We start from the raw sequence: 13963 nt of genomic DNA on the forward strand, positions 1-13963 counted from the left end.
TTAATTTTTTTTTACACTCAAACTGGATTAACAATGAGGTGAAAAACAGACAACCGTTCAGGGCTGGATGCTGTCTCGAACTAATTTCCCTCGCGCAGAGATAATAATATTAGTTCCATTGAATCAGGGTATTTTTAAACCGCGTGTCGAACGATCTAACCTTATGACGTTTTCGATAAAGATTGTCAGTGATAATAAAGTGCAATGGTTCGTTTCCAATAATCTTGCCAATAAATGTTTATTGCTCACGTGACATCCGTTCCTCCATTTATGCGCGACTAGAAAATGCCGCACCACACGAGTCATACTTTGCCGGTAGTGTTGAAGAAGGCTAAGTGAGGAGGGTCCTTCAGTAGTTCGTGCATGTCTTTAGTCAGTGCGAAAATGAAGGTAACTGACCAATTTCACCAACTCTAGTTTTGCCGGCAGTAGTGGGAGGACGACCACCAATCCCACAACGGGTGGTCGGAATACTTCCACCACGGGTGTCCGCACCCCTGTCCCCACGAATCCCCCTTTCATAAAATCTTGTCGAGGTTAACGGTAATAGTTAGTGTAGGGAGCTGTTGGCTCGATCTCATGGCATGCAGGGCTTGCCACCACCCTCCTTCGCATTGTAACCCGGCCACCTGAATTAATGGGTATTAGCCTAGCTGATTATTATTATTATTATTATTATCATCTCGCCCTGATTAATCAGGTGGGGCTCGTGGTCATCCCAGACTAAATCAGCCCTTATTTCTTTCTTCTATGAATAAACTCTAGTTTTTAATCTAATTTGGGGATAGTTTTGGTCGAAGACTCTAAGTTTGTTTGTTGCCACTCTGGAAAATGGCCAGATTACCCTCTAAATTGTTTGAGTTTTTTCGCAATTATAGACGTAACTTTAAGTCTAATACTTTTTTAGAGAGAGTCATTGCCTATCGAACGATATATTATATGAAATGGTGAGTTGAAAACAAGCGGCGCCACCTATAGGGGAAGTTCGCCCTACGGCGACCTTTAGAGATACTATTTTAATTTTAGGACAAAGTGGTAGAGCATGTTAATTGACATTTAAAGATACGGCTTATTTTTAATAATTCCTTCATTTATTGCTGCGCCACCTAGCGGCTTGAACCCTTCTATGTCGATTTTAAATGGAAACTCAGGATTTTGGAGATTTTTTAATAATTACATACGAAACTTAATTTTAATTAAAAAAACCAGTTGCAGTTGAGTCAGTGAGATTCCTTGAATCTCTGGCTTCATTTTCCGGCTTTCCGTTTTCTACTTTACTTATTTCTAGCTCTGTTTTCTGCTTGGCATTTCCATGTAAATCATAGAAGTAATAAAGTAATAGCAAGAACAGATTTACGTTTTTACTAAGAACAAACTATGATAGCATTGAACTCTGCTAAGCTGCTGTATTACCTAACTCCGCCTCCTCACGTCTATTTTTAAAATTTTAGGTCATGACCGCCATCTGCAGAGTTGCGGCGAAATTATCTCTTGGTTTTATTTTTTAGCCGTAAATATGGCCACTTCGATGGATTTAACTCTTTTTGTTTCTGAAGTTGCCAATCCTGTAACTTTTATTTATGTTATTCTTTCTATAAATTAAAGGAATCGTCTGCTACCAAAAACGATATACTGACGTAGCAGCAGAAGACGTAAGTCGCAGATTTATCGGAGAATAAACGGAAATGATAAAGAAACAATACATCCATCGCCGATTTAATCGTTGAGATCGAGCCTAGTGAAAACGTTTTTGACATGTCTCGTTCCGTTGTATTGTGATACTTTTGGCGAGCTAAGCGACAAAAATTTACATCACTCGCGATTGGGTAGTTTGAATTTCCACCATTGTGATTGGTCGAAGGGCATCGCAGATTTCGTCGCGACATTTCGAGAATAGTCAAAAACGTTTTTAAGGGTAAGGGGAATCGTAAACCTGGAGTCAAAATGAGAAAGAGGGAGGATTTTAAATTCAACGGAAAGGGGAAACAAGAACCTGAAGACCGATCGAAAGAAGACATTTCATGTTTACACAGTCTCTCACCCGTTGAAACACTCAATCGTAACTGTAAAATTGAAATAGTTCCTAAGCGCTTAATAAACTTGGAAAAATAGCAACATTACGTAACACATTTGTCTTTGTTCAAATAATAAATCTTAGTATAAGATTTTAAACAATTTTTAAAGTAGAATCTGCAACTGCAATATGACAACCACGATAGTCATTATGGGTAAAACGTTAACCATGAACATAACCTTTTTAAAGAAGAGAACGTTGAGCGTAGCTGTAGTTAACTCCCGAAAGCTTCCCAGAGGTTGCATTGCGACACTGTCCCAACACGAATTCAATGGCGCTACCATTAATACGACCCGGAATAATGCAATATCCCGGATGTTCCTCGAGAAAACCTTTTGTAAAATCTTTAAAGCCGAAGATCATAATACGTAACAAATCCCATGTTTGAAACGAAAGGAATGCCTTTTGTATTGGTGAATTTAAATTGATATCAGGGAAGGAATCCAATATATCAGTGACCCAAGTTTCAAAGAAATCAAATCCTTCTTCTACCGATTTCAATACTGGATGGTGTAGGTTATCTAACCGCACTCGCTGAAGTATTCCTTCTTCAAAATGTTTGTTGCAGGCAAGCAAATACTCCCGAGCCATCATTATTTCATGCCTATTTGGTGGAAATTAGACGTGTTGGGACGGTTGGCAATTTCAAACAAAGCTAACAGCATCTCCTCCTGCTGCATAATTTTCGAAGGCTTAACATTTAACCTTGTCCACGTTTCCCTCTTGATGTAACTTCCATGTAGTACAAGCACCCTTCTTATAATTTTATTCTTTGATCGGTTTACGTCCTCATCGTAGACTTGTTTAAGAGCACTTCACCCAAATACAATGCCTAAAAATTCCAAAAACTTAGTTCCTTCCAAACGAGAGGAAAACAAAGCTGAGATAATACTCTTCAACTCGTGTGAAGGACAAATAATCCATGACAAAGAGTGAAATGGCCAGCAAAAGTGTTTAAAAGTGGGTGATATCGTGTAGTCCCTTGTTCCATCATCTTTTACTTTATATCCAAATTTCCCATTGACGTTTATGTTTGATTAAAGCCAAGTTTGAACTGGCACCATCACACACAAGGGCCTGGGTCTTAAACCCATGGCTCTGAGCACTGTCGATAACATCAAGAAGAATTGTGTATAGCGTACAATGTTTTATCCGACCATTTGATGTTATGTATGGGCCAAGGACATTGAAGTTGTATGACACGTCTCGCCACAGAAACTTTAGTATGAAGTCAGTTGGAGCAGGTGTTGAACTATCCATCATTTTATAAACATCGTTGAGAGTAGTGTAGTCTTCAGGGCGCAACGCTAAGCCGACAAGCTCATTACTTTTGGAATTCCAAATCACTTTAGAAATTACATGGACTTCGTCGAATATAATTACTCCTTCACCTAAAGGCTTCTTTAGACCTTTGTTAATCTGCTCGTTTTGAATTTTCTCATACAGGACCTTTTTTTAGCCAAATATTCGTGGTTAATTCCAGCCGTCTGCAGTCTAGCACGTGTGAAGCCTTTGAGTGAAGTTTCGCTGGGTAATTGTAGAATGTTGAAGCTTCTCAGTGCTTTGTATGCTGAAGGACTTCGAATATAAACAGCGATAGCTAATCTGTACGTAACCATTGACCAGATGTTACTGTTTTTCTCAGTTTCTAAAAAAATATAGAAACATATTTAATAATTCAGTAATTAATTTTTAAAAGAAGCTTTTTCGTATAAATTTCCATTCTTTAGTTAATCCTGAAAAAATTGAGTCTTCTGTTTTTGGTGAATCTTTAACCGATCTGCCTTCCAAATTTCCCTTAGTTGTTTAGAAACGTCCAGACCATCCTTATTTTGTGGGAAATCTTCCAAAACCTGGTCAAAAACATCGGGAAAATCTTTACTGATAATTTTTACAATCTCGCTTAGTCCATCACTTTTGGAACTTAATAGTCCATATTTCAATTTTCTTTTCTAGGTCTTGATTCTTTTTTCTAAGGTTGATCCTTTCTCTGCGAATGTTGGAAACTCTTTTCTTATAACTGCGTGGTGTTAACTGATAGCGTTGTTCGAGAGGAGACATCTGCTTTCGATATTTTAGCCGGTTTTGATTCAGCTGTAGCTTCGGAAGTTCTTTTCCTCTTTGCGTACCCTCTTAGATTACTCAGCCACTTCAAACATTCTTGGCAATTACGACTACCTTCAATTTGGTTTGACTTTACAAAAGTGCATTTAGGAGATTCAAACCGTGAAAGTGGAATAGTTCTCGTAACTAAAGAAAGGCTTTTAATCGAGTTCTCCTTATTTGAAAGTAAAGCTTGTAGATCAATCCCGTCACAAACATTTTAATTTCCCTTTGCAGAAACATATCTTAAAGACAAATGCAGATCCTCTGACACTCTCCAACCATCTAATTCCCATATAAGAGCATTGTTCGTATTATATTTTTCTACAACAAAAACCTGAAAACTAGCTCTTAAGGATTCTGAACAATGTTTGATTCGCTCACTTCAGTTACAGTCAGTCTTGAATTTATTGAGTATGTGTGGTCCTTAGAAATATTTTTCTCAACTCCTAAAAATAAAAGGTTAAATTAAATTAATTATTAAAAAATCGCCAAAATCCTGAGTGTCCATTTAAAATCGACATAGAAGAGAAGGGCTCAAGCCGCTAGGTGGCGCAGCAATAAATGAAGGCATTATTCAAAAAAAGCCATATCATAAAATATCAATTAACATGCTCTTCCACTTTGGCCTAAAATTCAAATAGTATCTTTAAAGGCCGCCGTAGGGCGAACTTCCCCTATAGATGGCGCCGCTTGTTTTCAACTCACCAAATAGATATAATATATCGTACGATAGGCAATGACTCGCTCTATAAAAGTATTAGACTAAAAGTAACGTATAGTTGCGAAAAACTCAAACAATTAAGATGGCGGTTACTTTTAAGGGGAATCTGGCCATTTTACAGAGTGGCAACAAACAAACTTAGAGTCTTCGACCAAAACTATCCCCAAATTAGATTAAAAACTAGAGTTTATTCATAGAAGAAAGAAATAAGGGCTGATTTAGTCTGGGATGACCACGAGCCCCACCTGATTAATCAGGGCGAGATAATAATAATAATAATAATAATCAGCTAGGCTAATACCCATTAATTCAGGTGGCCGGGTTACAATGCGTAGGAGGGTGGTGGCAAGCCCTGCATGCCACGAGATCGAGCCAACAGATCCCTACACTAACTATTACCGTTAACCTCGACAAGATTTTATGAAAGGGGGATTCGTGGGGACAGGGGTGCGGACACCCGTGGCGGAAGTATTCCGACCACCCGTTGTGGGATTGGTGGTCGTCCTCCCACTACTGCCGGCAAAACTAGAGTTGGTGAAATTGGTCAGTTACCTTCATTTTCGCACTGACTAAAGACATGCACGAACTACTGAAGGACCCTCCTCACTTAGCCTTCTTCAACACTACCGGCAAAGTATGACTCGTGTGGTGCGGCATTTTCTAGTCGCGCATAAATGGAGGAACGGATGTCACGTGAGCAATAAACATTTATTGGCAAGATTATTGGAAACGAACCATTGCACTTTATTATCACTGACAATCTTTATCGAAAACGTCATAAGGTTAGATCGTTCGACACGCGGTTTAAAAATACCCTGATTCAATGGAACTAATATTCTTATCTCTGCGCGAGGGAAATTAGTTCGAGACAGCATCCAGCCCTGAACGGTTGTCTGTTTTTCACCTCATTGTTAATCCAGTTTGAGTGTAAAAAAAAATTATTAAAACTGAAAAACTTAAAAATTCGTTGTTGAGGAAATATTAACGTAAATTTTTTGGCCGTACAATGCCAGTTAACAATAAGGATTGTAAGAAAATGTCTGCCTGGGAAAGACGAATCAGATATTCCAAAATGATGTAAGTCACCTAATTGATGTTCTTTGCTCGCACTATTTTATTTGAACGGATGCCACTGGGGAAACGGATCGGGGGTTTGCCATGCTAAATGTTTTCGGGGAATAACATCAGAAGATCAATTTAATTTTATCTCTCTGAAACATGGTTTTTATTGTAATTCTAAAATTAGTTTTATGTAAGGGGAAACACTAGGAATATTCCATACAGTTAAATCCGCTTAAAAGCAAAAATTTTGTTTATCTTCCCGCTGTAAAGGGTTTTCTGTCTGATAATTTTCCAATCATAGGTTATTAATATGCTGAGTAGTGGCAATCAAGAAGTGGGGTGGCGGAGTGGTTGGCACTTTAGCCTCGCAGCAAGAAGAGCCGGGTTCGATCCCAGCTTGTGGCACTGACTGGGTGAAAACTCGGAACAACTCCTTCTGCGTTGAGTTTGCAAGTTCTCTCCCCACTGGTTCAAGGGGTTTAACCCCGAGTTCTACGGTTTCCCCTTCCATAAAAACTTGTCTAGGTTAACGGTAATAGTTAGTGTAGGGTGCTGTTGGCTCGATCTCGTGACATGCAGGGCTTGCCACCACCCTCCTACGCATTGTAGCCCGGCCACCTGAATTACGGCCATCAAAAGTCGTATGATGACTTAGGCCTAAGGTGGTGCCTTGGGTATTAGCCTAGCTGATTAATTTCTAAAAAAAAAATTTCTAACAAATAATTATTTCTTATCTTCACCGCAAGAAGTGTAAATTTAAATTAGTTTTAACATGTTAAAAAGTGTATAAAGCTTGAAGGGGTGTAAGAACCTAATTTAATTGGCGAAATAAACATCGGAAACAATGTGATTTAAACCACTATATAAATTAAAGCAAGTGTCGGCTCTAGTATAATTACGTTCTTTATCGACATTAGTCACCACCGTGCAAATTAAACAAGTTGATTAGGCACATTACCCAGCATAATTTACGTAAATGGCGTTTGCCCAAAAGCACACTTTTAGCTCATAGGGTAGTGGTAATCACGTATCAGAAAAGACTATTTGTAATCACGTGCTCATTCGACCTCGCTTGGATTGGCTTTTCGGCAAACACGTAATTGTCGACTTGAAAATAAACGTTTTTGAAAGTCGATACTAGGTGGAAGCACCTTCCCGGCGATCTAAGCAACCATTGCTATCTTTGATACGTAGACCCAATCAAAAATAACGTAGGCAATGATAGAGCCGACACTTCCTTTAATTTTTATAAAACAATTGGAACTCTAAATGGGAAAGGAACGCTGAACATATTTAAAATAACACTTATTTTAGAAAATAAAAAACTAAATCCATATATAGTAAGCCATTCTGTTGGTATTTGTTTTAAATTTAAAAAAAAATTAAAAGTAAATCAAAATATCTATCTGGACAAATTTGAGATTTCAGACGGTGTCCCTATAACTTTTTCAAAGAACACTAATTAAAGTGGATAAGATATTGTTTTTTTTTTAAATAACTAAAGGGTCAAAATGGTGAACATCGTTATTATTCGGTAAAGGCAAAATTAAATACAATCTGTGTGGTATCTATTTTAAAAGTATTTAATAGAATATAAAAATCATATTTAAAACAGTCAAAGATTTAATAGTTGTACACTGTGAACTAAATAATTACACTAATGGTTCTGTAGTTGCGTTATTTAATAATTCTGCAATGACGATGTACTCACTCTTAAATCATTTTCTAATCACAGTATTCGGAATACGTAAGCGGTGTACGGATTAATGTTAAGAAGTTAGTCACTCGCGTTGTAGACGCTAGGTATTGCTTCTTATTGGTTATTTTCTTTATTCTAGTGTTCAAAGGGCTCAGAATCGACCTTTCGGAAAAATTAAAACCGCAACTATTCCGACCATCTTTGTCACTAAACCGTCTGAAAATCCCGTCCATTCAGCTTTTGGGCCGGAAGCGGCGAAAATAATTTTAGAAGTTCCAAAGTCATTTAGCTTTTTGACGAAGTTTCCAGAGGGTCAGCCTTTCAAGTAAGTATAGGTTCTACAGGGCCGGCGCTACCACTAGGCAAACTAGGCGATCGCTTAGAGCACAGACCTCAGAGGTGCAAAATTTTGCTGTTTTGCGAAATTAACGTAATGTCAAAATAAACATAATACACGCAAACCATTTTTTTAATGAATTTGTCAAACCTTATTTACTAATGTTTGTGGCAAAGCAATTTTGAGAAATCTTTACTAAAATTTATTTCGTCTTTGTTGCTTATTTAACGGTCATGGTTCAATAATAATATTTTAATGGTTATTTCAGATTCGAAGCAACGCGTACAACGTGGAAAGAATGCTTTGGCAAACAAGCAAATATAAATAAATTCTCGGAAAGTGACAACATCTTTTCGTTTAAACTAAACAAATTCAACGGAACCTCACTCGTGAACGCTGGCCACAGAAACGACTCCACAATCGAGCAGAGCAAAAGCGAGAGGATTATCCTCAAGCCCAAGAAGGTGGGACGTTTTCGCACCGCCTTGTGTCAGATTGGAAAACCCACTATAACAGCTAAGTACATTCCCAAGTACAAAGAAACCAACCAGACGAAGAAAACGGCTGAAATAAAATTTAAAGTAAGTAATTTCGGTTCATAATTAGATTTAAATAAATAAACAAATGGAAGTAGTTTTATTTCAGTTTGAAGGTTAGGCAATCGGTTCAAAAACAGTAGAATTATTTTATTGCCTATTGAATCTCGCCCACTAATCGAAATGATTGAAATCCAAGAATTGTTCGCAATTGCGAGTTCGAAATCCTTCATAAACTTAAGTATTATCAAATCAGCGCGGTTAAGTTAAGTTTAATCTTACGTCTTTCAATATACTGGTCAAGCGCGCCAAAAATTTGCGAGAAAACGTGTAGAGAAAACTTGTAGTAGGTGCAGGCTGTACACGCAAAGTATGTTTACAATCCTACACGTTTTAGCACGCTGGTTTAACATGCCTAATATTTACAAGAAAAAAAACCTTAGAAATGTATCCTTCCATTTTAAGCCTCTTCTCCCTAGTTACAGAAGGGAAAGAGGCTGTTATTTTCAATGCTCTCGTAGGCGGCGGTGGTTGGTGGTCGAGGGGGAAGTCACTCTCGGGTGACCTGTACACCGAGTTCGCGTACTTAGTACTGTTAAAGGTACGGATTTTTAAGAGTTAACGAACTGTTATTGGCACAGTCAGGCTGTCAGAGGTACGACAGTGTACGCAGAGTTCGCGGAGTGACCAACCCCTTGTTGTTGGTGGTGTAAGTGTATCAGTGCCGCACTAGCTCCATTGCTAACCTGCTTAATATTTAATTCTGTTTAAAGGCCCGTGATAGAAATTTAATTGGGGTGTCTTTCAATCGGTATTATCTCCCTCTATCCCGGCCATGCCAGTTTTAGAGTGCCAAGGCTTAAAAGTTTTATAGGAGTACATGATTATCACTTGAAATATGATAAATGTCTGGTGTGATAAACCACAATTTCAAACAAAAATAAATATTTTATTTGAATATAGATTACATGATTTTGCAATGTTTTCCTGGTAAAAGAGATGGGCATCAGGTTATTATTATGGCCTGGGCCATCTTGTTGTTTAATCAATGACGTTTCTCGTCGGTTTACTTTATGTAAATGACGCCTTTTAAATTTGAAAATATCAGTCGGGATAAGCTCCTGAGTGGCGAGAAATTACACTTCGGTAAAATCAAATTTATTTTGCACGAGAATACCACGTGGTTTTAACAGGTCAAATGCCAACTTCGCTTTTTGAATTTGGTTAAAATGTTTTTCTTCAGAAAAGGCGCCGTTCCGTCCAGGATGATTGTGTTCGAGAAAAGCCGAAAAGGAAGCCTTTCAGAGTTTGACTTTTCTTCAATTGGTTCTTTTAAAAAGATATTTTAAATAAGTGTTTTAATTTCAAATATTTTATTTCATTTATTAAATGGCAATTTTAAATAAATATTTTCCCAAATTCAGCGTCGTTTGTGAAGTTCGCGTAAACATAGATCTAACGCCGACCAATAGGACTCTCTATAAAACAACATACGCATGCTGATCATGTTTTTATGTAGCTCATTCGTTACGAAATACTTAGATGTTCAGTTAAGTCTATGCTTAAAACAGGGTGCCTCGTCTTAAGTTCAGAGCTTATCGTAGTGAAACGTCATCAATACGTCACCCGTGAAGTAGCGGCAACATTATGACAAGGCAAATATTATCTTATATAAAGGCTTATTGCTGTAAGGGGTTTGTGACTGGGGCTTCATAATAATAACTTAATACATTATGTCACTATAAAACTAGCAATTAATTGGCCGATCTCTTTTATCTCTAAATTAAAATCGAGGTTTTTAAATATGGCGGATTATCATGTATCAACTAGGAGGTAAGATATAAAATCAATTTTAATAATTCAAACTCAGACCTTTAATGTTTATTGTCATGGCCCCTCAGTGTCTAATTACAACGTAGGACAAAAATATTCGGCGGGCGCAGATGATTTCTGCAGGTACCATAGAGGAACGCTTGAGACAGGCGGTTTCCAACCCCCACCCACCCATTTTTTCTGACGTCATCACTAGCTCTCGTTGGAGCACGGCCAACGCATTCGCCGAAATTCCATGAACAAGGATTTTCACGCTACAATCGGGAATTTGACTTCTACTTTCCTTTACCCCTCAAACAATCAAAAATATCATAAAATAATTGAAACGAGATAAAAATCTCTTTTAGTTACGCCAGGGTTACATGACCCATCGCGGCAGACGGTAGAGGACCAGAGGTCTAATTGTACTTAACGCTCCTAAATACCGTTGGTGGCGCGTAAACCTAGCTACGCTTTCAAGCTTGGTATTGAGAGCTGTATTCGCATTATATCCAGTTTTAATGTGAATATTAAGATAAATCTATTATTGAATTAAAACTATTTAGTTTTCAGTCTGCAAGTGTATAGTAAGATAAAACTTTTATTGAATTAAAACTATTTTGTCCTAAATGTTTTACATTTTGTTGTTTAATGGAAACACGTAATGAGCACGCTAGAACACATGTCATATTCGTCTCGGACTGTTTTCTATACTAGTTTTCAATCCTACACGCTCCTTAGTGCGAGCCTAACCTATCAAATTACTTTAAATATAAGCTTTTAAGTTGAAACTTGAAATAAAAAATTTAATCTATTTTAATATTATTTAATTTTTTTATTATCTCAAAATTAAAATTATGTAAATTTTTAAAATAGAATAATGGATAAAATTAAGAATATTTAAAACTTAAGAGATTTGATAGCTTTCAAGTGCTTACTACAAAAATTTGCATAAAAAACTAATATTATTAAAACTTACGGAAAAACAAAATTGAAATATCTTATTTAATAGCCGAAAGCTTTTTGTTTGTAAGTCTGGACGAAAGAGATTTGGGTGCTGCGAAGGTCGTCTGATACTCTGATTAGCGTTAGCGGTTGTCGCTGAGGCCACTGCCATCACGACTCCACTTAAAGCTGAAGCAGCTCTGCTTTGTCCAAATCTTGGTACATTCGAAGCTTTATTTTTTTGGAAATAAAAATGGAGTATCATTATTCAACGATTTAAAGGCAATATCACAAATGTAACGCAACCAGAAGTATATAAAAAATCCAACTAGAAAAGTATTCATCGAGGATGTTAAAATGTAACATGTTTCTTCGCAGGCTCGATACAGTTTTTAATTCGCGACATTTTCTAGGCAATGCATTCTAACTCAAAATATACCCACTAGCTATGTTAATTGTAAAAACTACTTCAACCGATATTTGCGATACAATAGTCTTAGAAAATAGCCGAAATAACAAAATATATTTTCAAGCGTATAAACTAAGCTATATTGATTATATAATATGCGTTTAATGTTACGTACTAGTAGAATAGTTGTCCGAGTCGCAGGTGCATAGGACCTGGCTAGCGGCTTCGAGCGAGTGAGGTTACTCCCTGCCACGCTCTTGCCTCTTCCCAGACCAACGGAAGTTGTACCTCGAGTTAAAAAGAATTATATATCTTTTGATTGTATTCAATTAGTGCCTATTAATGTGGATTGTACCACAACATTTTAAAAGTTCCTCGTTACCTACATACGGAACATATAGTACACTGTTGATAATTTCATAACGCGACGAAATCACTCTGGATAAATGAAATCGTCGAAATTAGTCTCAAATGTAATTACTAATATTTTTCCCAACAAGAATTTGATGTTTTAATGGAACCAATTCCCTTCTCTACTGAGATCTTGAAATTACAAATGAACAACGGTCAACCCAAATTATAAATAGATTTATTTCATAACAAATACGCTAAAATAGCAAAATTATCTCGCATTGTGAGCCGCCCACCGGATTCAAAGAAATTGAAGATCTAAGTTTACGCCTTTTGTATAAGTCTAGCTGGTTATTATTATTAATATTAACTTATTTGGCCAAAAATTCACTAGACTTAAAAAGCGTAAAACCAAGTTTAAGTTTAGTTCAGGATGGTTTATTAAGGAAATACTGCTTTTTCTAAAAATGAAAAGCCAGTTTGATTTTATGAGACAATAACTGTGAATAACTGGTTTAAGCCACCTATTTTACTTTTGTTCCGATTAAAGTTTGATTTTTTAATTTTTATTTTTATTTAAAAATGATATTTAAAAAATATTCGCGAACAATAAAAAAATATTATAAAAACAGATAAAACTAGCTAGTTTAAATCAGCCTGGCTGGTTCTTGCCAACCCTAAAGCCCACTCTCATAAATAATTATTTATTGTGCATCGGCTCTCCATGACAGTTACCTTGACTAGCAACAGCTCCACGAAAATCTGCTCCTCTAGAACCGGAACTGGTTTGAGTGGCCAAGGAGTCAGCGCCTTTAGAGCTAGATCGGGAGGGCGCATCTGATCTGGTGAAGGTTCTGGATCGCGACGGACAGGAAGAAGGGCCTTTAGAGCTAGATCGGGAGGGCGCATCTAATCTGGTGAAGGTTCTGGATCGCGACGGACAGGAAGAAGGGCCTTTAGAGCTAGATCGGGAGGGCGCATCTGATCTGGTGAAGGTTCTGGATCGCGACGGACAGGAAGAAGGGCCTTTAGAGCTAGATCGGGATGGCGCATCTGATCTGGTGAAGGTTCTGGATCGCAATGGACAGGAAGAAGGGCCTTGAGAGCTAGATCAGGAGGGCGCATCTGATCTGGTGAAGGTTCTGGATCGCGACGGACAGGAAGAAGGGCCTATAGAGCTAGATCGGGAGGGTGCATCTGATCTGGTGAAGGTTCTGGATCGCAACGGACAGGAAGAAGGGCCTTTAGAGCTAGATCGGGAGGGCGCATCTGATCTGGTGAAGGTTCTGGATCGCGACGGACAGGAAGAAGAGCCTTTAGAGCTAGATCGGGAGGGCGCATCTTATCTGGTGAAGGTTCTGGATCGCGACGGACAGGGAGAAGGGCCTTTAGAGCTAGATCGGGAGGGCGCATCTGATCTGGTGAAGGTTCTGGATCGCGACGGACAGGAAGAAAGGGCCTTTAGAGCTAGATCGAGTTGGAGCATCTGATCTGGTGAAGGTTCTGGACCGGAGAGGCAAGGAAGAAGGGCCTTTGGAGCTAGATCTCGATCGAGCCGACGAGGGTGTTGCACCGCCCGAACTGGATCTGGTACGATTAGACAAATATTCGTCTCGCCGGAAAGATATTTTAGACTCTGAAACAAAAGAATCCGGACCTCTTGAATTTGAGCTGGCTCTTGATTGGGCTGCTCTGTAAAGAAATTTAACAACCAATGAACGATTTTTTTCTTCTAAGATAATTGAAAGATTATATTCTTACGTGATAGCTCTAGTTGACGTTGCAGTTCTTTTCACAAATGAAGGATGACTCTGCAAACCCGATTGAACAATTTTATCCTTATTGACTTCGTTGATCTTATTAGAAGCTGGTTTGTCGGCAACAATACCCTTACATGCAGACGATCTCCAT

General features: G+C 38.0%; 1 protein-coding gene across 1 annotated transcript; it reads left to right on the forward strand.

Moving 5' to 3' along the window:
• The first annotated feature begins 5745 nt into the window (after positions 1–5745).
• LOC149962933 (uncharacterized) lies at positions 5746–9940 on the forward strand. The gene is made up of 4 exons (XM_090170403.1): positions 5746–5978; positions 7802–7987; positions 8268–8580; positions 9779–9940. Exons 1-4 carry the CDS (start codon positions 5908–5910, stop codon positions 9845–9847), a joined length of 639 nt encoding a protein of 212 aa, XP_090026529.1. The 5' UTR covers positions 5746–5907; the 3' UTR covers positions 9848–9940.
• The last annotated feature ends 4023 nt before the right edge of the window (positions 9941–13963 follow it).

Source organism: Leiobunum rupestre, chromosome 1 (assembly GCF_980474605.1).
Source record: "Leiobunum rupestre chromosome 1, qqLeiRupe1.1.hap1, whole genome shotgun sequence".
Lineage (NCBI taxonomy): Eukaryota > Metazoa > Arthropoda > Arachnida > Opiliones > Sclerosomatidae > Leiobunum > Leiobunum rupestre.